The following is a 26,378-nucleotide window of genomic DNA, read 5'->3' on the forward strand; positions in this document are numbered from 1 at the left end:
AAGGGAGGAAAAGAGGAACAATAGAAGAAACGGGAAATGGGGGGGGGGGGGAGAGGCTGGATATAGCGTCACCCTACAGAGCACACCTTGCTTGCATGGCCGCATGGTCATTTTTTAACTCGGAAGTCTAACTTTTTCTTAATAGAAATAAAGCATAGTAAGATAGTTGGATACACCTGCACCTGTAACAAAGTGGCAGACGTATGAGCAGCAGCCAACGCAGTGCAAGCATTATTTATCCAGCAGCGAAGGGAATGATTGCGCCATTCTGCTACGGACGCGCAGACTCCGCTATCAAAGGCACAACGTTGCCCTCGCGCTGCAGTTGGTTGGCAACGCATCGCGCTGATTACGACGCCGTTGCAAGGTAAGCCTCTAAATGGCTTCGTGTTTCGGAACTTCGCCCTTTGGAACTACCGCAAAAGCTCCTCCACTTCCATGCGCGAGGCAATTACATAGATCAGGGGCTCCCTCATCTCAGCGGTTTCGTTGCTGCTGTGTATTGTTGAGGCAGTCGAAGAGACTGAGCTCGGAGATTGCAACGCGCTCTTTTTTTTCTCGTTTTGTGCTCAGAAGCAAGCCGAGTGTGAGGTGTTCGCTCATTTTAAATTTGTTATCGCGAGGGCGGCGCAGAAAGCGTGGCAGAATATAGTTCTAGAAACACCTGAGAAAAGAAACAGCAAGAGGATAAGCGTTTGAACAACACAATGCAGTGCGGGACTGCGAATGTGGGCAATTAGTGTTTACTTGTAGTTGCGATAAGAAGAAGGGAAGTAGTGATAATTCCATTTATTCTGTGAGCTATATAACTGTTGTTCTTTCCTTGTTTGCCCTAGGGATAAATAAACACTTCGGTTTTCCTTATTCATCGCCACTTTTTGTTATCGTTTTGTGTTTCAACGTCACTTTTTTTACTCACATTTAAAGCCAGCATCGTAGTATGGAGGTTGAAGTCCTTTGTTTATTTGCCTATCCAGTACATAGGGAGGGCCGAGGAGAAGAAGTTGCATAAGCAGCTTGACGAGTGTATCGCTTACACAACAGCTTGAAAAACAAAACATCTTAAGCTTGCAAAAGGTATAAAGCAGCAATAGTGATAGCTGGCGCATTATTGCGCGAAATATACGACTCACTGTGTTTCATGCACTTTAGCCTCGAGGAAATATTCCCAGCGGCGCGAGTACAACCTGTTCTGAAATGCCACTGTTATTGCCTTCTCTTTCCCGTCGCGTATTTAAATGACACCGCCAGCTTCATTTAACTTCTTTGTTTAATAGCGACGCTGGTTCTTTCTTATTTTTTTTTATTTTACAAATGGGGAGGAAACTGCAACCTTGCCCGACCTGGCAGGCGTATGCGTACGCATTTATGTCACTGTGTGACTTTTTCTAAGCCAGCCCACTCGTACAGTTTTTACAACAGTTGTTTCAAGAATGCCTTAGGGCTTTTCAAGGAAACGAAAAAAGTAAAGCGCGAGATCGAGTTAAAGCTCCTCTGGTTTGACGTTAGGGTCAAGAATAACTAGTTTCCAAGAGGGCTGCGCTGTATTCCATGACAATGACTTCGCGAACTTTGCAACTCACTAAAATATAATTGGTTGCTCTATCATGCCGAACAGTGCCGCGAAGACTGCCTCCGGCTGTACACGTTAGGTTGGAGTCCTCGAAAACGATTCCCTCCATCTTATCTAGTTATTCGCCATCGGCATTGTTGATATTGCGTTATTTTTGCCTTTCTTTCTTATATCTTTTTTTTTTGCTTACGTTGTATATGTGTTTCACTCGTTTATTTTCGGCGTTTTCAGGAGGTAAACTCAACCTCACTGGCGAAACAGCCGCCTGTAAAGCATGCACCGCCGCACGCAAATCGTACTTGAGAAAAAACAAACTTTAGAGAAAGGAGGTCCTTGATCACAGGAAAGACTTTGTAATGCTCTAAGAGGGTAACTCTAAGTTTACTCTAAGAGAGTGAATCAGAGGAGAATGAAAAATGCGAAGCGCACTCTAGTGATGTCAACGAGTGTAGGAAAAATAAAGAAGACAAGCGACAGAGCTCTTAAAGGTAATGGAGCAAATCGGCCTTGTAGAGGCACTGTACTGGAGGTTGGCCTGTAGTGGAGGGCGCCCTCCATAGTGCTGTTCTGTTGTCTTCATGTGGTTGTGCTTGCCAAAAAAAAAAGAAAAAAAGAACGAGTCCCACGGTTCCACTTCTTCACATTCACCACAGTTTAATCATGGCACGATAGAAAGCACTGGCTCGACGACAGAAAGACTCTGCAAGCACCGCAGGCACCTTGGTGAACTGATATAGTAACGAGAGCACAGCAGAAGTACACGCAACAGGTTGCTCTTAAATAAAGAAAAACGTTTAAGACGGCAGCGCTCAAAAGGACACTCTCGCAGAAATGAAATATATTGCTGGGGAGTATTCGAAGTAAGAACCTGTGCTTGCCGTTTGCGGGTTCTGACTCGTTTCTTGTTTAGTAAATAGCGACAGGAGGTTTTTCGCCCTGTATAGAACGACGTTTCATGCGTGGCACAAGGTAAACACTAGTCAGCGTTACTCGCTTGACCATGTTGCGCTTGCGGACGACAGATACGTTCCTGATTTTTTAAAAGCGATCCTAGTATCTCTCCTTGTGTGTTTAAAAATCAAGTCAGAAAGTTCATAGAACACGCTGACATGTTAATTTAACTGTTATTTAATAAACAAGGGCTTATTAGGTGCTCAACATTTGATGCCGTAACTATGAGTGGCCCTGGATAAAGCTCCAAAGGCTGGTTATAAGTGCATTGCATAAATACCTAATAATGTGGCCAGAGGGACTCTCGTCGCCCCAGCTCAATTGGTAGAGCCAGGTAAGTGCCACGAGGAGATTTTCAGTTCATCTCCCACCAATGGCAAAGTTATCTTTTAATATACTGAAACTTCTTTGCTAAAAGTGTTACTTCTATTGTAAATTTATCTCTCACACAAAGAATCAGCAGGCCAACGAGAAAGCTTATTTCATCTATGATTTCCTGGCTTCAATGTCTGCTGACTTCACATGATTGTTATAAAGATTCGAATCCCTCGGTTCCCCTCATCATTCACGCTCACATCTCTCATAAGTTATTCGCGTTGAAAGCTCGTAAACATCACGTAATATACTTTACGATAACTTTTTTTCCTTTAATTGCAAATAGTAAGACTGAAACTAAACACGTTGGATCGGTGTACTGACAAAAAAAAAAAAACGCAGTTCGTTAGTTTCTAGAAGCAACATGCACTTTCGTCAAGATATGACGAGATATCACAAAGATTATTGAACTCTATGTGTGCACAATTAAGCCCATTTCAATGTTCTTGCTTGTGTGACAGCTGCTAGCTCTGCTTAAATGTTAAACAAGCAAGCGCGCAGTTCAACAGTTTAGCAAACCTACAGAATACTGTTAAGTAATACTAGTTACCAAACTTCAGCAATAAATTCTTGTCACGAGCTGAAAAAGTTTCACTTTTCTGTGATTTATACGACTTTATTATCTCTAATTTTTGGGTCCTGTATTGCAAACTTAGTGCGTAAGGTGTATCCGTGGGTCGTTCACGTAGCATTTCGCGAGTACGGTGCTTTGTGCTAGATTATCAGCGCAATTTTACAATTTTTATTTTTTGTTTACAAGTACAGCAAGTCAAAAGGCAACCATGGCCAGTACACTCCTTCTGCCAGGTCATTAGGACTACTGTGTTTCTTTAGAGACGCCCAACTGGATATAAGCTTGCAATAAGTGTTTACGGTTAAGTGTTATTTTTTATTGATGCATTTTGTTTTCGTATCATCACCATCGATTTATTCTTTTCCTTTTGTTTCCCTTTTCCCTTTCCCCAATGCTGAGTAGCAGGCTAGAACGTATTCGTTAAGGCCGACCCCTCAGTTTCTCCCTCATAATAATTCTCCCTCTTTTCTCAATGTGCAAAAGAATAAGCCTGTTTGCTTTGCACGAAGTTACTCGTACATCGTTGTCATGAAATAACGGATAATGAAACTGTTTTGTAAGGCAAGCAGCTTCTTTCTTCGGGGAAAACAAAAGTACGTGCGCCGTGGCACACATTGCAAGTAATTTTTTTTTCCTTCGCACCTCAAACATCACAGACCCTTTGGTGATTTGCCATTGCATTAAAGATGTCGCCCTTCACGGGCACTCGGTTGTAAATCAGTATTTGAACATGTCTTACTCACCGTGCATCCGTGCGTGGATGATTTCTCCGTAACAATATATCCGTGCGGACATTGATGAAATAGAGACAAGCATAATTATATTCCAGTGCTATTCCATTTCGCACTTCGTCAATGGTCAGAGAGGTGGTATGCCCACATTATTACCGATATTGGACAGCTTCGAACGGCGGATGATAAGAACGATCGAGCGAAACCACTCATTTCATTAAACTGTCCCGAGTTTTGTTATATTCATGCTACAGTTTCGCTTGAACATGACGAACAGCAGAAAAACTCATGCGATCACAACGTGCTTCATTACCTCCCCCCCCCCTTTTTTTTTTGTATGTCATCTTCGTTAAACTCTGTGTACCGAGGCCTGTTTTCTTTCTCGCGATCCGTCAGTTGCGGACACTGCCACTGCTTATCGAGAAACAATGTCCCCAAATGTGCCGGTGGTACGGAGCAACTGGAAGAGCAGCCTGAACGCACTATACACCAGGCGTGTATGTATAGTGGTGCCGGCTCTCCTCGTTCGAGCGGCACCGCCTCGCGAGCGTGCCACGTCGCATCATTAGCGTGCTCCGGTAGAGATCCCGTTCGCTTCACTTTTTTCTCGCGAAGTTGATCAATTATACAGAAGCGGAGCGTCGATCTTCGTATTGCCTCACTCCTGCTCTTCCTCCTTCCTTTTGCCTTCGCACGTTTCCGTTCGGCCTCGGTAGCGTTATTTATACATGTCAACGGTTAGCGTCTGTGCGCGTGTGTGGGCACGTTTCACGCGCGTTTTGTTACGCCCCGTGTTTGGCTTCCGAGATTTATTTTGGGTTCCCCTTTTTTGGGGGGGTCAGGCACGCGCGCCGAAGCGCTCGTGCAGTGGGCGCGTGCGTATCTCGCTTTTCCGCGGGAGCGGCTTGTCGAGCTGGCTGGTGGCACCGTTATCTCTGACGTAACAGCGCGCTTCTACGTGCTTCTCTCGTTGCGTGCTCTGGCTCAAGCCCCACCCGAAGAAGTGTCGCTCGAATACTTTTCTGCCGGCATTACTTTTCCTTTCTTTCTTTTTCTCTGCCCAGTGTGCAAGTGCCTGCCCGGAACCTCGCCCACCCTCGAGCGCCAGTACATCTAGAACTTTCTTCTCCCCTTCCGGCTGCTTCCTCGTCCTTTCTCCGTTGTTTATTCACACCGTTTCATTTTTTTTCGCCAAGTTCTTACGTATCTTTATGCTCTCGAACTAGGCGCGCATACGCACCGGAAGAGTGCCGGAACAGCAGCCGCTCGAGGTGGTCGCGCGTGCATGTGGGCGCTCTAGCGTGCCGTCTGCACTTGGCCAGCCACTTCGCTCGTTCCCCTCACTTTCGCCGATCCTTTTCCGCATACCTCCTCAACTACCTTATACTCCCTCTTTTCTCTGTTTTTCCCTGCTTCATTCACGCTCTGTCGGAGCTTCGCTTCCTGTGCCCCCAAAAGCTTTTTTATGAGTAACGTGCAGTGTGCCGGGAACTTGCGGGAACTGTTGCGGGAGCCCAGCTAATTTGAGGAGAAATTCACTATAGTTGGTGATAACCTAAAGATACAGTGGCAAAAACATCGTCACTCCCCCCTCCCGTAGAGAATTTGTACACATTCGTCAGCCAATTAAATTCTTTCATTTCCGCGACGTCTGCCCAGAGACGAACCTCTTTCAATATCAGTGTCTCTCGGGAACTATGTTGTGCAGCGCGAAGCCACGGAGCGCGTGTGCAGTGCGGTATTGTGGGATGGTGCCTGTGCTTAATGGTTAGGTTGCCTCCAGGCATAGGCTGTTTGCGGGACAGAAATCTTCCTGAATTGATGACGGCTATAGATGTCATGTCGTAGCTCGAAGGCTTTTGAAGCGTTTTACAAGACACGATGCGTTCACGGCCCGCCCAAAACATTGCGACACTCCAGGGTTGGTTTTCATTTTTCTTTTCCTTTGAAGAAAAAAATAAAAGGTGCTCGCTACCAGATCCCGTGTTCACAAAACAGTTTGTAGAATAAAGCTCTTAATAAGAACAGGCGCCGCTGTCCAGTGTCGACAACGAATGTGTTGATAGCGGAGGCTGCCCACCGACGACGAAATATTCTTAAGAAGGAAAACTTTGTCAATTCGACCACCAACGTATATTGGTTTGGTAAATGAGACGTTAGCACAGGCGGTTGAAGAACATGGGCATAACAATAGAGTTTTTAAGGATTGGGCAGGTTGAAATCTTCCGCCGCGTACGCCATGTGTATCTCGCGCAAGTGGAACATCTGAACTATTGCGCAGCAAATTGGGAGGCACAGCACTGAACATTTTTGGGCGGTCGCCCTACCAAGTAGCAGTAACCGAGCGCAATGCTACTTAGCCCCAGTGGCCTCGCGAATACTAACTTATTATGCATGACATGAACGAATGCATATGAACACACGCAAGCCTCCCCATGACTGACTGCATCTGTACGCATTCCTTTCTCTTCGTGGGTGCGACAATACCGTTATTTGGGGTTAATTGTGGATGATCGCAACTCTTGGCGTCCTGCCGTTAAATTTGTACGACGCAAATCGCACTCCCTCTTTAAGTGTGTGGCCGCCTTGAATGCTAGAGGTGCTGGCTGCGACCAAACAACGGCTCTGCAGGTTTACCAGTCATCTGTACTCTCAGACATGATGTATGCGTCACCAGTCCTGAACATACCACCTAGTTTGATTGCCAAACTGAAACGAGATGACCGCATTGCCGTTCGACTAATGCTGGGGTTACCACCAGAGGCGCAATCTGTTGCGTTACTCACTGAAGGGCATCGGTTACTCCTGAGGTTGCAAGCATACCAGAGAGCTCTGTATCATATTCAGCGTCTGCACCGCGCATCGAATGGTCAATCACTCCTTGATCGTCTGATTCACCGCCCGTTATCTCGCATGGGAAAAATGGCGGCATTATTTATGAATATCACTGACGTTTCTGAACGTACTGGTTCAGTTACGCCTCCGCTTCCAATAGATACCACGAGACACGTATTCCCCATTTACCTCACCATCCCTGACATACACAAAAAGTCTGATGTGCCCGTTTAGGCAATATTCCAGTTCGCTCAGTCTCACATGTACGAAAGGTTTCCTGATTATCTTCAAGTATTCACAGATGCATCTGTACACAGCAACGGTCAAGGCGTCTCTGCAGCTTTTTTCTGCCCTTCGACACAAGTACGTTGTATCTTTCAAATACCTCATCCAACTTCGTCAACAACTGCGGAGCTAGTAGCCATTAATACTGCACTGAAATACGTGCAAGAGGAATCCACTACATCGAAGATCGCCATCTTTATGGACTCCCGCGCTACCCTTAGCATGTTACAACGCAGTGAGATTGATTGCTAAATTGTGCGCAGCATTACTCAATTTGCAAGCAAAATTTCATCCCGTGGGGTATCTCTCGTTGCTCAATGGATACCTTCACATGTAGGAATCGCCGGAAATGAAGAGGCTGATCAACTGGCTTCCACTTGCGCTCATAACGACTGTGACTGCCCTGAAATTTTGTTCAAGCTTGATGACGCTCGTCTGCTGATTCGTCGCCACGTACTCAAGCAGCATCCAGACCAGCGCGACGCCAATGGAACGTTCCCGCCCCGTGTTCGCGGTCGAGGCTTGCCACGCCACGCTAGAGCGCAACTACGCAAACTGAGGGTTGGCTGCGTGAACGCGCACGAACGTTTATACAGACAAGGACGTGTGGCCAATCCATCGTGTACGTCTTGTGGATGCTGCGAGACTCTTCAGGACCTGATATTTGAATGTCCCACTTTCATTGCGCAGCGCATGTCGCTAGTGAAAGACTATCATCTCCTTGGCCTGAGGTGTACGACACCCTACGAATGTTTGTACCCGAGTGGTTGTGCGTCTGGACGTGATCAGGCTCATCGCGTTCTCCTTACTTTTCTAGCGTTAACTAACTTAGGTTCACGTTTGTAGCGTCGAAACTATCTTATTCAACATTCTATAGTAGTAGAGTAGAGTAGTAGAGTAGTAGAGCCGATCACCTTCAGTGATCGGCTCTACTGTGTGTGATCTGTACTGTGTGTTCTACTTTATTTTTTAGGTTTCTCCTGTTGCTCTTCCTTTCCTCTTTCCTCCCCTCCTTCCTATCTTCCATTTCAGTGTTGCTGTCACCTCCCTTCTGAAGAGTAGGCAGGCTTTGTGGCCCTTCCGGTAGCAGTTGCCAGCCTGCTCCTCGCTTTCCCTTTTCTGTTAGTTGTACATGTGTTGAAAACAAATAATAATAATAATAATAATAATAATAATAATAATAATAATAATAATAATAATAATAATAATAATAATAATAATAATAATAATAATAATAATAATAATAATAATAATAATAATAATGCCTGTGGTTATTGCATTGCTTCAGCGGTTATTTACTTTGGCCCCACGTTTCCTGCAGGAGCCGCAGGTGTTAGAAGTGTGCGATATATTTCAGCTTGTTGGCGTTTCAAGTGATTATTACCATGGAGGATGGAAAAAGATAGCAGGAAGCTTACCGCAACGCGATTGAATCCAACCTGGTGGCCGAGCACGTGATCGAAGGTTAAAGCGCGCGCTTGGTTTTAGTGTTCCCGCTCTGCAGGCACAGCCACCGCAGGACAGCGGAACAAGCACGCACCAAATAAAAAATACTGGCATAGCCACTGTGAACCAAGCGCCTCAGCAAATCTCGATTCTTGCTCCGTGATCTCGATGCAAGAGGTCATGTGTTGGGCCACCACTGTGGCTTCACGGAGCGTTCGCTTGCAAAGGCTGGCTGCGTGACGTAACGCTCCCTCCTATATTTTTCCTTCCTTCCTGCTTATTACTTTGCCTCTCCTTCATCATCATCGTCAGGCCACGTTATGTACACTGTAGGACGAAAGCTTCAGCGATCTCCAATTACTCCTGTCTTCCGCCAGCTGACATCATCATATGCTTGCCAATTTCCTATTTTCATTGCACCACCTATTTTTTTTTGCCGTCCTCGACCGCGCTCCCTTTCCACTGGCACCCATTCTGCAACTACTCGTGTAATAGACCACTCTTATGGCAACCATTCTGCAACTCTAATAAACATGTCCTACGCATCACGTGGCCTGCCTAACCCCCCCCCCCCCCATTTCATTCTCTTAATCTCAACTAGAATATTGGCTACCTCAATTTGCTCTGTAATCTACGTCGCTGTCTTCCTGTCTCTTACGTCACTCCTATCGTTGCTTCTTACATTGTCGCTTTATGTGTAAAAGGTGATGTTTCATTTGCAGAGAATTGAAGTCGCCATTTTAGTTTAATACTATAACAGTTTCTGCCCTGTGAGCACAGCTATATATGCAGATGATATTGCTCCGTGGATAAGCCGCCCTTCGCACCTTGGTCTGCGACTTCTTGCAAGTTTGCAAAGAGCTCTGAACACGACTTCAGAGTACTTGGGTGAAGTTGGCCTGCAGATATCACCTGCTAAATTGCCTGCAATACCATATCATCCTACACAACGCGCTCGTCGAACAATGAGCCGACTTTACCTTGACGACACGCCGATGAGCTGGGTGAGCAACACCGTTATTTGAACTTAATTGTGGATGATCGCACCTCTTAGCTTCCTGCCGTTAAATTCCCACGACGCAAATCGCAATCCCTCCTTAAATGTGTAGTTGCCTCGACTGCTAGAGAGACCGGCTGCGACAAAACAATGGATATGCAGGTGTACCAGTTATCTGTACTAGCAGGCATGACGTATGCGATGCCAGTCCTGAACCTGCCTCCTAGTTTGATTGCCCAACTGGAACGAGATCACCGCGTTGGCCTTCGGCTAATGCTTGGATTACCCCGTGATGCGCAGTCTGTTGCATTACTCACTGAAGCGCATCAGTTACCCCTGAGGCTGCAAGCAGACCAGAGAGCTCTGTATCAGAGCTCTGCACCGCTCATCAAATGGTCAATCGCTCCCTTATCGATTGATTCAACGCCCGTTTTCTCGCATGGAAAAAAATGGCGGCATTATTTATCTACATCGCAGCTGGTATTTCTGAATACGCTGCTTCGTTTACACCGCCGCCTCCGAAAGACATCGCCAAACACGTATTCCTAATTTATCTCACAATCCCTCACATACACAAAAAGTCTGATATGTCTGTTTCGGCAATATTCCAATTGGCTCAGTCGCACATGTCCGAAAGATTTCCAAGTTGCCTTTAAGTATTCACAGATGCATCTGTACACAGCAACGGTCTAGGTGCCTCTGCAGCTATTTTCTGCCCTCCGACTAAAGTACGGCGTATATTTCATATACCTCATCCTGCCTCGTCAACAACTGTGGAGCTAGCAGCGATTAATGTTGCACTGCAATACGTGCAAGAGGGGTTAACCACATCGAAGATTGCCATCTTTATCGACTCCCGCGCGGCCCTTAGCAGATTACAACGCAGTCAGATTGATTGTCCAGTCGTGCGCTGCCTTATTGACTCTGCCAACAAAATTGCATGGCATGGAGTATCTCGCATTGTCCAACGCATACATTCACGCGTATACGGATCGCAGGAAATGAAGATTCTGGTGACTGGCTTAAAGTTTCGCTCGTAACGACTGTGTTTGCCCCGAAATTTTGTGAAAGCTTGATGACGCTTTTCTGCTGATTTGTCGCCACCTGCTCAAGCAGCAACTAGACCATCGCGTCGCAAATGGAACGTTCCCGCCCCGTCTTCGCGGTCGAGGCTTGCGTCGTCGCGCTAGAGCACCACTGCTTAATCTAACGGCTGTCTGCGCGAAAGCGTTCGAACGCTTATACCGGCAAGGATGCGTGGCCAGCCCATCGTGTACGTCTTGCGGTTGATGCGAGGCACTTCAGCACCTGATATTGTAGTGTCCCGTTTGCAGTGCCCAGCACACGTCGCTAGTTAGGGGCTATCATCCCCTTGTCCTGCGGTGCACGACACTCGATGAATGTTTGTACCCTCAGTGGTTGTGCGTCTCGACGCGATCAGGCGCATCGGGCTCTGCACAGTTATTTAAAAGAAACGAACTGATGTTCTCATTTGTAGCTTATTTCTGTTTTCAGATGACAAAACCTCAGACAATATTTCTTATATTTTAACATACTTTAGTAGCGTCGCCTGCAGGGACCAGCCTTACTGTGGGTGACCTGTACTGTGTGCGTTCTCTTTTACTTTTTGAGATTTCTCATCTTACTCTTTCGTTCCTCTTTCCTCCCCTTCTTACTATCTTGAATTTATATGTTTCTGTCTCCTCCTTTCTGAAGAGCAGCCAAGCCTTGTGCACCTTCCGGTGGCCAGTTGCCAGCCTGTTCCTCGCTTTCCATTTCCTGTCAAGTGTATACCGTCACGTAGTAGTGCCGGTGAAGAAAGCAGCAAAACTGGCAATGAATAACTATCGTTTTATTGGCCGAACGTGTGCCCTCAAAAACAGGCTGCACTCAAAGAACGGCGATAGCAACGAACGAAGTCGGCGATCGTCGAAAATATTATCTGCCGGTCAAGCGTGCCGGCTTTTATACACGAGTCATCGAAGGCTCAAGAGTAATCGGTGGTGCCCGCGTGCCTTACCGAAAGTTCTACACAATTCGCGTCACACGTGGAATCATATTACACAAGCTTCGGTGACAGCAGAACCATCGATAACATTCGGTGAAACTTCCGATACATGTGGGCGCGTCCCGCGCTCAGCGATGACATTTGTTAGACGGGGAAAAGTGCTCACCAGTAAAAGATAAACAAGTCCGCGTGTCAATATATGTTTTCAAAATTACTACACGCGCACGCACACACACGCACACACACACGCACACACACGCACGCACACACACACACACACACGCACACACACACACACACACACACACACACACGCACACACGCACACGCACACACGCACACGCACGCACACACACACACACACACACACACACACACACACACACACACACACGCAAACGCACACACACACACACACACACGCACACACACACGCACACACACACGCACACACACACGCACACACGCACACACACACGCACACACACACACACACACACACACACACACACACACACACACACACACACACACACACACACACACACACACACACACACACACACACACAGGAGCAAACAAAGAGCGTGCTATCGCGCTTTGTGAACGCGGGCAGTATGGCCAATCAGAAGCCGTGCCTATGGGTGAACAGAGCACACAGAGTTCTCGTTTTGGCCGGCAGCAGAACGCAGCCGGCTCAGCGGCTTCACGGTACTTCCCACCGAAGCAGAACGAACACACGCGTTCGCCTAGCGCCGCTGCCGCACTTTCTTTGCCGCGAGCAATGTCGCGCATAGTGCGAGTTTTCCAACTGCTGGGGCGCGGTTCGCCTGTTCGGATTTGGCAAATTTGCGCCGTTTCCGCCTCGCCAATTGAGCGTTCCTCCCGCTCCCTCACTCTCTACCTCACTCTCCATCGCTCGCCGAGGAAAGAGCTTCGGTGCAGGAAGATTCCGCCACTCGGAAAAGTGAAGTGGTGGACGAAGAGAGGGCCGGCGCGTTGGCTGCTCTCGCGGTCTCGATCTCACCTAAATTAATCACGCCGTTCCCGAGGGAGCCCGCCCGGGAACGGGAAATGGCCCCGCGATTGAAATTTAACGAATATTCGGCAGCACTATACTCGCCAGGCTCGCGCACTCCCTGGGGGCCTTTCCTCGCCGCACTTAGCGCACATCTTGCTTCAAGCCTATTTATTTATTTTCTTTCTTTTCTGTTCTTTTTTTTTTTCGCACTTCCGCTCTTGAGGTGTTGAGGCGAGAGACTAGGCTAGTGCGCGTTCATGTGCACAGCGCGCGCTCGCGCCCAAATTACTCAAATAAAAAGGTAATAAAGCCAGGCTAAACAATTTCTTTTTTTTTATCATGATCGCTCTACTTATACTTTTAAGCTTTCACTTTCTTCTTCTTCTTTGCATTGATTAAGCGTTTACGACTTTAGGACTTTCCAAGAGCCATTCCCAAACGGATCAGGCAGGTTAGGTGGCTTAGATTTTGTGCCACGACGTGGGCAGAACTTCTTCTTCGAAATGGACTTCATACATCCCGGCGGCCGAAGTTCTCCTAGATTAACTTTCTTTTTTTTATTTTGGAGAAGCGTTTTTCTTCTTCATTACTGGCTATCAAAAGACATCGATCATTACCATTTTTTATTGGAAGCACGTATGCTCAAATGGGCTGGCATGTTTCTGCAAGTTTTTCATAATTTGCTATTTTTGCTTTGGACTAAATAAAAAAAAACTGAAAGCTAATAAATCAGCAAACGCTATAAAGTCAACTAAGGCCTTGGTTCGCAGGCCGGAGAAAGAGAGAGAGAGAGAGAGAGAAATAAGATGGGCAAAGCAGGGATGTTCACCGGAATACAGATGTAAATTCATAAGATAATGACGGACTAGAATTTCTCGTTTTCCTGACTTCTCTGTGTAGGCATAATATTGGAATTGCCATAAGCAACTGCGACTTATGATTATTATTTGCGAAGTTAGGCTTAACCTTACTGAACGAATAGATGCGCGCTGAACGGCGAAGTTGCATATGTGCGGTGTGTTAAGTTGGCGCAGAGAGTCACTAGTTGGCGCCATAGGAAAGCGTTTCACCCAGAGTGAAATTTGGTTGGCGTCACGTGATACGCAGATGCGCATCGGCCTGCACACGGGCCTCGTGCTGGCGGGCGTCGTGGGCGTCAAGATGCCCCGCTACTGCCTCATCGGCAACGACGTCTCCCTCGCCAACAAGTTCGAGTCTGGCAGCATCGCCATGCACATCAACGTCAGTCCCACCACACACAGGTCGGTGCAGACTGAGCGAATACCTCAAACATTTCAAAAGGACTTGGTGCTGCTCAAGCTGGCGCGGTTTTCTGTGCAGTTTTCGGCAGCGCGAAGCAGACAATGCGCAACTGGTGCGTGTCCCGTTCTCTGTGTGTCGTCTGCTCCGTGGCGTTGAATAGAATGTGCAAAAAAGCACAAACATTTTGTCAGAGTGTACCTTTCCTTATTTCTTTTTTCTCTTTATTTCTTTCTTTATTTCTTTCTTCACGCTTAGGCCTGCTCACACAACAGTGACATCAAGCTTTCTTTGTAACACGTAAAACAAGCTGCTGCATTACATTTCAAGCGTTTTTTTATGTCACTCCAAGAGTAGCGGCGGGCTATCAGTGAGAATGTTAGTGTATATGCAGGCTGGAAAAGAAGGGGCTGCTGTGAGATTCAGTTATGCCACAGTCGACGTCCGAAATTCGGTTTAAGAATCACCCCTGTTTTCTGCTTTTGAACTTAAATGGATCAGTGAATTCAGGTGTGTGCCACTTCTCCATTGTCATACGGTGCACTGGCTTGCCTAAGTGTTGGGCTGCGTCAGTCCGCGATTTAGGTATAGAAACAGGGGTTGCTCCTTCGTGCGCTTTCCTAGCAGCTTCGTCAGCGAGGTCGTTGCCGGAGATACCTCAATGGCCAGGCAGCCACTGAAACACGACGTCGTGCCCTTTCGCGATCGTGTGATGGTGCATTTCTCGTATCTCCGACACGACTTTTTCAAAGGACCCACGACGAAGAGATGACAGAAGACATTGTAAGGCCGCCTTCGAATCGGAGAATATTGCCCACCGATTAGCCGGTTGGTTGTTAATATAATCAACGGCACCTCGGAGAGCAACAAGCTCCGAACCGGTCGATGTTGTCAAGTGAGAACTCTTGTATCAGATGCTTAGTGATCGTGATGGTATAACCACTGCGCCGGTGGAGCTGGTCTGGGTGGAAGAGCCATCCGTATATATGCGGACTCGGTCAAAGTAGAAAGTGTGCAAACAATCCTGAACTGCTTGCTCCAGGGCCAAGATAGGCAGGTCGGTCTTCTTTGTTATCCCTGGAATCGTAAGACGCACTTGAGGTTGTTTTACACACCACAACGCTGAGGTTGAACGTGCTGAGGGTTTGAAGCCCGATGGTAGGGAGGCACGATGCTTGCTGACCTCGTTGGAGAAGGACGCCTGTGGTCGTCGTTCTGGCAGGCAGGCAACAGAACTTGATTGCGTCCGTGAAACATGACGAACATGGGCCCTAAGCGTGTCGGTGCTGATGTAAGTGGTGATCGGATGGTCCTGAGTCATTATAATGGTTCCTGCTGTTGAGGCGCTCCGCGGAAGGCATAGGCAAACACGTAGTGCCTGTGCTTGCACGCTTTGAAGTTCTCGAAGATTTGACTTGCATGTTTTAGAAAGCATGGGAGAGCTATAGCGTAACATCGATTGCATTCCCTCGATCCATCTATGCAACTGCGGCTGTTACGAGGGCTTCCGCATAATGAGGAAACAATGCTGCGCCGCTTACGCTTGGGCGTCGCATTCACGAATGCATATGCGTTTTTGATTGGAATGGCTGATAGCGCCGAGTGCAATGCTTGCGGTGTCGAGGAAACTATAGAGCATCTACTGTGCTACTGCCCATTTTTTGAAAATGAAAGATAAAGATCTCTGCACAGCTCTCAACCAGTTAGATAGAAAACCGTTCACCTTGAACAAGATCTTGGGACCATGGCCTTGCATATCGCAGCTACAAAAGGCCACAAAAGCGCTGCTGCGATATTTGAAAGCCACAGGATTGAGTCAGCGTCTGTGATCCGGACTGAGTGACTGAACGATATCCCCAGTGGACTTTCTCTTCTTCATTTAATCTTTCTGTCCCCTTTTCCCTTTCCCCAGTGTAGGGTAGCCAACCGGGCCCAGTCCTGGTTAACCTCCCTACCTTTCATTTATCATTTGCTCTCTCTTTCTCTCTAAATGGATCAGCTTGTAGCACGAAGCTTCGCACGCAGGTCATTACCAAAGCCGCGCCAGATTTCTTACCCGCTTCGTCCATAAATGAAGCTCTCTTGATATGCTTCTAAATAATTGCCCCGCGGACCCATTGCAACGCTATCATGCATGAACACACAGGTAAGAATGCATAGCGTTTTACTTATATTGAAGTTCCGGTCGGCTTGCAATAAAAAAAATATATTTTGTATCATTTTTTTATGAACTTTCAAATTCTGGCCATCGCTTTAGTTCGAAGCCGGGTTAGGTTTCAGTAAATACAGTAACTTGGTGTGGGCAATACCAATGGCTGTCCTCACTCACTGACGTTTGCGTGTGCCTTAATACGAAAACTCGACTATTTTCCCCTTCTCGAAGAACAACAAAACACAATTCTTAAGCGACTCTTGAAATATTTTTGTCCGAAGATTTCAACTAAATGAAATTTGTTACTGGGCCTGACTTTATGTGTTTATTTGTGACCAGAACTTACGTTCATTTGCTTCTACGTGCCTTTTTTATTGTCGTTATTTTTGTGGTCTGTGTTCTGCTCACTGGCGTCTTGTTTAATTCATTTTCATGTATGCTGTTGTTATTTTTGTTTATTCATTTCATGCGATGACGGGTAGCCGTTCATTCATTTACGCGCTAGCATTTTCCAACGGTTATGCAATGAATGAAATGTAAATTACAGAGGTAATGCATTCGCATGCTATTTTCCCCTACGCTCCGAATTTCACTAAGTAAGCGCTTTTATCTTTTAATTAATTAATTTTTATTTTAGGTGTAGAAACATGGAAAGGTGTACTAGGTCAGAGCCGGCTGTCCCAGAATTGCAAATTCGTTACCTGAGCCCAAGTTCCTGCGTGTCCGCAACTCCCCTGTGTGCAATAAAGTTATCACCACCATCTTGCCTGAGCAACAATAAAAAAGGAAAGGCAGAAAGAAAAAATATTTGAAAAAAAAAACTACACATGCACGAACTCAAGCGCACGAAAATTGTCTCTACGGGCACCAACACCGAAAGAACAGTCCAGTACCTAAAGTGCGGTCACTTGTTACACAGGAGTCCGCACTAGTATTTTCATGTATACATGTATAGATACAACACAATCCTTACATCGGTCCGTTAACAGAGAAGCAAAATTTAGAGAGAAGACAGAACCCGTGACGTCACTTATAGGCAGTACATAAACAGCTTTGTGCACAGCGTGCTGCAGCCCTGCCTTTGTTGGCGACCATGCAACCTGTCTATTTTGGACGAGTATTCTTTGCACTGAAAATAACGCACTATCAGAAAATCTCTGCTGAGGAAAATGCATCGCAATAATTGTTTTATTTCCATTGTGGGGCGTTGTTATTTGTCTGGTTGGTTGGTAGCCTTTCTAGCCATTACGAAAAACGATGTCTTCAGCAGTTCTTCACATCGGTGCTTCGCATGAATTGAACATTAATGGAAAGCGTTTCGTGTAGGGAAATTCAGTGTGTTTTACATCGTTAAAGTAGGAGTAGCGCATTTGCTAAAGGGAGGTTGTTAATTGTGTTTGATACATTCCCTCCTAAAATACGGCACGCAAATCCCGAGAGCGTCCCTATATTCAGACATCCTTAGCCCGCGCAGTTAAAAGTGCATCGTTTTTAAACAACCCGCTACAATGTCACCTGTCCTTTCCCAACGCCTTTTCAGCTACTAGTTTAAAAGGGAGGTCTCAAAACGCCATCGGCAATCAGCAACAGAAAACGCAGAGCAAGGAGCGGACACCTGTTACCCGAGTCGAGGACCCACCTCTGCCCTGCCGATATCTCCTTTCCCCAACATCCGCCTTCCCGCTGGAATCTAGGAGCTCGTCGAGGCAAGGAAGCAGCCCTGCGGCCCTTGCCCGCAGTAGCAAGGCCAGCATTAGCTCGCTCCGATGCCTGCTGAGTAGGTGGACCGGAGAGAGAGAGAGAGAGAGAGAGAGAGAGAGAGAGAGAGAGAGAGAGAGAGAGAGATGTAAACAAAAACCAAGAACGGAAGGAGGCAGCGCGCCGATGCGCAAGAGCGGAGCGACGCAACGTTGGCTCAGCGAGACGCGTCGACGACGTCCGCTGATCCGTGCTCCGTTTCGCGGCTGCTGCGGTGCTGCCTCAGGCTGTGCCGTTCGGCGGGTAGAAACTTTACGCGGTGCTGAGCTTGTTCGCCTACCGCTCCCCACCCCCTGCCCCTCCTCCGCCCTCTACTCGCCTTACTCGACCCCACCCGCTCGCCCACACGCCACCGCAACGCCGGCGTCCACGCGGGGCGCGCCTGCCCTAATTAAGGTTCCGCGAAGACCCGGCTCGCGGCCTGCCTGCTGACCCACGGTAATTAAACGCCTACTCGCGTACGCAGACGCCAACGTATATATATACACATACATCATATACACGCACGCACGCACGCACGCCTTGACTCGTGAACGCGTGGACACACGTTTCCCAGCAGGGAGCCGAATCACAGAAGATCACAAACGGCGCAAAAGCAGCTCGTCCACATGGTTATGATCATGGCCGGTATGAGTGCCGCAAGTAAGACAAATAATTTCGCATTAGAAAGGGCAAATTAGGGTGGACGAGAAACGAGAAATGATCTGTGCAGATGTGGGGGCGTACCATAAACGGAAATGATTATCCAGGAGGACCGGCACTGCAGTTTCGTGGTTCGGCTCAGACAACAAATCAATTGGAGTGCGCGAGTGATTGTCGAGCTGATTTTGTCGTTGCACGGAGGGCAGGTGACGCATACTGCGAGAGCAGCAAACAGCCTGCACAAACGAAATCGAAAACATTGCTGGCCGAGAGAACACGTTCTGTTTTTGTGTTAGTGCCATCTTGATGGAAAGTTTTCTTTTTTCAAAAGTTTCAGAAATACATCCCGTATCACGAGGACGATGTGAGTGCATACCTGCTCAATCGCTCGCTTCATGATCCTGTTCCATCATAATGTCACTACTTCTTCCTTTGTTGCTTGCTTTCGTTGAGATGTGTTACATAAGCACATATTCACGAAATATTCGAGAAAGACGTCAACGTCACGATCGAGCTAATGGAGCGCTCAAATAATAACGCGGTTAATGCTCAAAATTGCCGTCTGGCCATGGTAATAAGTGCGGAGACGAGCTCAAGCCTCTAAGTCTTTATCTTTTCTTCGTCATGAGTCGTAAATGGCTTGCCTGGAATTTATTGAAGCGAAGCTAACAGCTCCACCACCTTACACAACCGTTGCTTAGCATACTCGTGGCTGTGCTTCCTAGCTTGAATATATATATATATATATATATATATATATATATATATATATATATATATATATATATATATATATATATATATATATATATATATATATATATATATAGTTCTGGCAAAGCGCTCTCGCGGAGGCGTGATGTGTGCAAAGCATGTGAGCGTGTCACTCAATTTATTTCTCTTATAAGAGCGTTTGGGACCAGCTTAGCATTTCTATCCCTATTACGCCACGTCGCTCTGCTTAGGAGTAGGGCTTCTACTTAGGACTAGGACTTCATGGAATGCGAACAATTTACGTTTATCCATTTATTTATTTATTTATTTTCCTCTCGAGCGCGCAGAGCTTTACAGAGGGGAGTGGGGTACATAAAATAATAAAACAAAATCTCAAATGTAATAACATCTATAATACTAAGAACATCTACACTACATATGAGGAGGCAATGTTGGTCTAACACAATAACAGAAAGTTCGAATAGAGGTAGAATGCGAAGAACAACATATAAAAAAAGCACTTCACGTGTCATTAAATAAGTAATTGTGTATGGTTGCACAAAATAGGTCATTGAAGCTCGCCAATATGGCGCCTCTTGCATGGCCGCTGTGCGAACGCATCACGTAAGTCAAATTTCCACGTCATAAGTTACATCTGGTGTCCGTATAAAGGTGTATTGTTGCTCACAAATGGAACAATAAGAACTTCGATAAAACATACGAGAAGTTAGATCAGGTGTGGTGGCGGAGTTGGGTCCGTAGTCGGGAGATTCCGTAGAGAACAAACTCGACAAAATGCAAATCGCAATATTTAGCACCGAGGCTCCGATCTAGCTATCATGCTCGAAGTCTCGCTCGTATAAGGGTACGGGATACGGGAATTTCAATGCGAAATCCACAACTTCGGTACCGCCAGTTTTTCTTTTATGTTCTGAACAACACTGCCTTCTTTGCTCAACAAACAATTTGTTGGCGTCTTACAGTACGCGCGCTCTTGTTTTATTCCGGTACGGTTGATGGAAGGAGGGGGGGGGGGGGCGTAGTCCGAGACGATTCGGCGTGCTCTATTAGCGTCATGCTGTGTTGCTTTCTACACAACTGTCCAAACCTCACGCGTGGTTTCTCGCAGGTTACTGGTGCACACCGAAGGCTTTCGATTCGAAGCCCGGCCCCGCGAGTACTTGCCGGACGGCTTCCCGGAGCACATCAAGGGGTCCTGCCACTTCCTTAAGGGATTTTTCCACCCCAAACTGGACCCGGCCGAACCACTTGACGTGCACATACGAAAGGCCCAGCGCGAGCTGCGAATGGACGCCTCGCAGACTTGGCTCGCCTGAACGGGCGGCACGCGACGCGGTTATGGGACACGAAGGAATTGCCGATCGCCTTTTTTTTTTAACGAGCACTGCCGACGATGGGGCGGGCCTGAGATGTGCGCGTGGACTGTGCTGCATAGCCGAGGACGAGTCCAAGCGTCGGAATTCAAGGGCACGCAGAGCGGGAAGGTTCGGAGCGTTGACGCTCAATGAGACTTGCTCAAAGTGCGGTGTTGTGGGACGCAACTGCGCTGACAGTGGTCGCCGCGTTCGAATTCCAGAGCGCGTTCACGCACGCGTTGGTGGTCCGGTGCGCGAGGGTGCGGACCGCAGTCGGCTAAAAGTAAAGCCAGGTTCGCTCTGAACAGAAGAGGGGAAAAATAACTCACGCCCGATAGGGCGTGACATGCTTGTTACAAGTGCGTCGCTGTGTCAATTGCTGCAGACTGTGTGTGCGTATTTATTTTTTATTTAATATTACGGATTTGTGTAGAACGTCCCGAAAGCGTGCACCCGAAGCACGCGTAAGCGGTTCTGGCATTGCGTCGTGGATTCGACTCCAGCCGCATGCGTGAAACTTAAGAACCCCTCAAAAGTACTTGCAAATTCATCAGTATACTCCAAACTGTCCTTGGCGTTGTTCTCGAGGAAGCCGCAAAGTTGACGGACAAAGACAAAACGTTGTGACAACGTGGAACGACAGCTGGTGATATCGGCGCAATTTCATTTGTCCGAAGTGTCACTGACCTGCAGTAGAGCTTATGTCAGGGCAAGGGAAGGCTACCTAGCAAGTTTTGTGAAGGGTAAACGCTGATGCAGTGCTTTATGTGTAGGGTTACCTGTTCCCGTGCACTTAGGCCGTGATGTAATCGCTGCAATTTAGCATTACGCTCTTTCCTATCAGAGCAGTTTACTATGTAGGAATAAAAAATTAATAACGGAACCAGTTGGCAAAAAAAGGAAAATGATAAGAAGTACGATACATCGCTTTTATTGGGTTTTCCTGTCGGCTGCTCATCAAGTGAATGAAATTATCTTCTGTACACCATTGTTCCTCATTAAGTGATGATATTTATCAACTCTGTGGCTTCATATCGGCTAATCCTCAAAGCGCTCTCTTATGTCATTCGCTGTACCTCAGGTGATCACGGTGAATAACAAATGGAACATAATTTCTTATTGAACAGTAGCAAAGGCAACATCTTCCGGGATAAAATTATTGTATTTCAGATATGTGTAGAGAGAGCTGTTATCATTGTTCCTGTTGCCGAAATTTATTTATTTTTTCTTCGACTCCAGCCGCGGAATGGGGGAGGGGCTGATTCTCATGGTAAAAGTATATGAGGCGCTTTATTGTCAGCGTTCATGCTGTCAATAGAGCGCTGAAAGCAAAACACAGAGAACATAATAGCAGTAGGCTCAGATTTCGGTTTTAATTTTCACTAATGTAGGCTAAGCCTTTAGCTCTACACGGCTTTGTTTTAGCAGGCGTCTAAAGAGCAAGATGGTTTGTACATTCCTTTTCTTTTTCGGGAAGATTTCTACGTAGGGTAACGTAACCGACTAGTTTGTTATTGCTGTTGACATGAAATGTTCGCTGTTGTTGTCGTGGTAATTGCACGTGGCCAGTATTGCAATTAGCAGTTAGAAACGAACAGCACTTGTTTGGTGAACGTCACGCACGAATGAAGACTATAGTGTTTTAGCATGTTGGTAGTGGCGTCTATTGTGTAATTCTTACGTGGAGCATCCGCCACATAACTGACAGGGTTTCGAGTGTGATGCTTGAAAAAGTTTTCAGCTGTTTGTGTGCGTGTCCATTTCATACCGTGACACCTGCCAGTTTTATTGTTCCGGAAAGTTGTAGTATTTCACTGCGTGCATCTTGAATACTTAAGATTTGGTATGACCGTGAGCACACGTTACCACTGAGGAACCCCGTCACATCTTATCCCGCTCGCCGATATGTGTTCACAGGCTTCATCGTTTACGGTGTATGTTTCATTATAACTGATCGTGGTCATTGCTCGCCGCTTGGCTTCCGCGCGTTCACTGCAGTTATAAACGCTAAACTTTCCTATGTTTTCTCCGTTTGCAATAGTTATATTCACTGAAGCATTGTCATTGCGCAGTGGCCAGTAAACGCATCGTAATTTTTTTTTTTTTTGCGCTGTTTATTCGAAATATGACTAGATTCCTGAGGATCGAGAGCTAGGTGATCGTAAAACCAACCATTTCGCAAGTTCAATAAATTTTCGTGTGATTAACATTTGGTTATGCTATGAAATTTTTGCCAAAGAGTTACAAGGTATGACCGATAGAGCCCATGTCGTAAGTGTTCAGGAGGCTGTTGTAGAGTGGATGCATGGAAGAAATTGGTCTAATAAAATATGAAAAATGCTCCATGTCTTCTTTTTCTTTTCCTGGACAATGAAAACACCTGTCAACAAAGTAGGAGATATCCGTAATTAACGGTTCCACGCGTAGCAACAACAGCTTCCATCGGTTACACTCAGTGAGTGGGCTCGTACACCTGCCGCTATTTCTGACATGACATTTTGTGATATTGAATGGGCTTTCGTGTTTGCAGGCCAGTGCACTTATTTGGTTGAATAACTCGAAAGAAACCGACAACACATGGTCTGTAGTTCAAACGTAATCACATTAAGGGGTAAAAATCAAACTTGGCGGGATGACGGAACATGCCTCCGGCCTTTGCTTACTACCAATATTTTCGCCTAGCCCAACTTTCACGCCAAGCTTTCTATATTACATTACGCTGATGATGACGTGGACGTTGGAGTGTGAGCCACTCTGAACGACATGTAATAAAACTCCGATGAGCTTATATTAAAAGAAAAATAAGTTAAGATACTTAAAGCTTTAGGATCTCAGAGTGCAGGCAAAGAACTACCCATCTGTAGCACTGAACAGACCATGATAATTTTAAACCTATATGCTCATCTTTCGTTCTTTTTTAATTTGAAGACGTGTAGGAGTGATGTTACAGCCTTTGAATAGACAATCTACTAAAGACAAATTTCATACGTTTTTTTTTCTATCTTCGCAGACAAGAGCCATCTGGTCGGTTCTTCTGTTTTTTCATTTTCTGTAGTACCGCGGCCGCAATGTTTGAAAAACTAAATCGCACCCTACATTCCTGCCCTTCAGAGCACGTCTTGAAGAGCACATCGCCACATTTTCGAAGGAGGGATTACTGCACCAAGATCGCTATGTATCAATTTAATTTTGGCAGGTCGTAGAACACTTTAAACAAAGTGCCATAAACGTGAAACTGCGCATTGGGAGAAAATAAAAAGAAAGAAATAGAGAGGGAAAAGCTACGACATACCTACTTTAGAAAACGAATGGGACATACAGGAGACAGCAGAGGGGTACCCACGTTTACCCTAATAAGTGCACTTGCACAAGCAATTCGTAAAGATTTTGTGCGCCTTACAACGGCCGCTGACTCTCTATCAGATTGGCAGACACTGCTAGTTCCCTGACGTTCCCTTTCACACGTGTTACAGGATTATTACTAATTAAACGAAGACTCTTGCAGCACAAGAAAAAAAGAAATATTCGCTTTCATAGTAGCGCTCTACATACACGCTTACAACGGAAGAATTTTGTCTCCCGCGAAGTAAGCGCGAAGTGGTGCGTCTCAATACCTCGCCGAACATGCATCAGGCTGAAAAATAAAATGTCATTTAGTCATTTTAGTCTAATCGCCGTAGCTAACTGGTTAGAACACCTGGATTGCAAAGGAACAGTCGTCAGTTTGAACCTCGCCGTGGACAAAGATTATTAATGCGATTAGCATTCTTTGGGAACTTCACCCAGTGTACGGCACGTTTGTGCGTCTGCTTGTTTGTCGAAATCTAACCCCTTTCCCGCCAACTTAGGTTATTGGGTAGTTTCATCGTCTAGTGGGTTGAGCACCGGGCGGCTGTGCAGAGGAAACCACGTTCGAAACCAAGCGTGGGACCAACTTGGGCCACTGGGTGCGTGCCAATCTTTAATGTACCTCTTTCATGCCAACCTGGGTCACTGGATATGTGCCACTAGGTATGTGGCGCTCTTTAATGAACTTTTGTGACGTCGACTTGGGTCGTTGTGTGTGTACCATTGGGTATGTTTCGCTCTTCGACAAAAACAAAAAACGACAACTTTAAACTGTATTTGGTGCGGGGCGTAATCGTACCCCCATAATATATATTCAAACAATCTTGTCTTAATGTATATTCACACACGCTCCATGGATGGACTTCGCGGCGCACGGTTAGATGGCGCAGCGTGTCCAGTGGTAAGCTCGAGAGAGGAGCCCTGTTGCAGACACGCATGACGCGCCTCGGTGTTGGCTCTACGTTGTGTCGCTACATCGTTTTCAATGGTAATTGCATTGACGTCAGCATTCATCCTGAGGTGGGTTTTGCTGGAGCCTTTTTAATGCGAAAGCATTAAATGGTTCATGAGGCAGAAAATCCCGCGTTGTCGGCGTCGGCGTGACCACACGATGGTCCAAGAAGGCCACGAACCTTCGACCTTTGGTGGGAGTCGAATCCACTAACTTTGGTGTGAGTTAGGACCCAGTTAATTAAGAAATACTTAGTTAATACACATAACCCCACAACCTTCGGTGTTAAGGGAAAGTTAATTAGGGTACAGTTAATTGACGCACTCGAACCCACGACCTTTGGTGGGAGTCGAATCCATGACTTTGCGTTGTGCGCGCCTTGTGACGAACACCGTTGGGCACGTGACGTCGCGGCGCTTCCATTGACATAGCCGCTTGAATCAAGTGATTCCGCCAGTGGCGTCACCGGAAGTCGCTGCGCTTCTGCTGACGTGGCCTCAATGCTTTCGCATTCATCCACGTAGGGATAACTAAGTGCCCCTTGAAGTCCTTTTTGTTTCTTTTTGGAAGCTTTCTACAGCGTGATTTAGGATGTCAAACTTATGCACGAGAGCGACCGTGAGTTGCCTGTGGTAGATGCGTTTAACATTAAATGAAGCCCATAGATGCACATGAGCGAATTATGTGAATTGAGAACACGTACCCATTTGACAATGAAAAGAGAAGGCAGTATTTTGTGAATACCGAAGCTCTGTTCATTATTTTAAAGAAAAACCGGCAAGATATAACGCATTCACCTTAACATAAAATTATGGAGATGCAATGTACATTTTGGAATCTATGTGGAATCTATGCTTGGGAAGCGATTAATCAAATGCTTGAAAATTACATCCCCCGCTCCAGGACAAATTTTTCTTCAACTGCGAAGCTTTCTTTCTGGGAAACACGTATGGGTTTCCTTTTTAGCGTCTTGCTGTTATCGTGTGACTGACAATTTCTTTTTCTCTTTTCGCGAACTTTCCTCCACCTTGCGAGCGTCCGCTAAATTGATTTTCCTTAATGAAATGCAATAACTTGCCCATTTCAAACTTGCCCCCACGCATGTGCTCTTGCGCACCCGTGCCAAGCAATGTTACACACGTGACGATTATCTGAAAGAACTAGTTGACATTGGCACGGCGAAAGTGTGCGCATGATTGGGGCCCAATGGATAGAGCATCGGGTTGAGGTGTTGGGGGAACTAGCTTTGGTCCCACCATCGGGTACGAGGCTAGTTCTTTTTTTCTTATCTATGACCTATTCACCAGGACAGCAGCTCTCAGCAGCCACGATAGGGAAGCTCCTGAAGGATTCAAAAAGAAAGATTCGCTTTAAAACGCA

The 26,378-nt window shown here is 46.4% G+C and overlaps 1 protein-coding gene and 1 long non-coding RNA gene across 4 annotated transcripts in view; one reads left to right on the plus strand and one right to left on the minus strand.

Annotated features, from left to right (window-relative positions):
- Gycalpha99B (guanylate cyclase 1 soluble subunit alpha 2) overlaps positions 1–23,041 on the plus strand; it is a 218,480-nt gene extending 195,439 nt beyond the window's left edge. For all 3 annotated transcript variants that reach the window (XM_075689146.1, XM_075689145.1, XM_075689144.1), the window contains exons 9-10: positions 13,904–14,058; positions 20,452–23,041. In XM_075689146.1, the coding sequence (XP_075545261.1) occupies positions 13,904–14,058; positions 20,452–20,659 (363 nt within the window). In that variant the 3' untranslated portion in view covers positions 20,660–23,041. The remainder of the gene's footprint in view (positions 1–13,903; positions 14,059–20,451) is intronic.
- LOC142579180 (uncharacterized) overlaps positions 1–26,378 on the minus strand; it is a 159,838-nt gene that overhangs the window by 116,782 nt on the left and 16,678 nt on the right. The window lies entirely within an intron of this gene.

The sequence above is a fragment of the Dermacentor variabilis genome, chromosome 4 (assembly GCF_050947875.1).
Source record: "Dermacentor variabilis isolate Ectoservices chromosome 4, ASM5094787v1, whole genome shotgun sequence".
NCBI lineage: Eukaryota > Metazoa > Arthropoda > Arachnida > Ixodida > Ixodidae > Dermacentor > Dermacentor variabilis.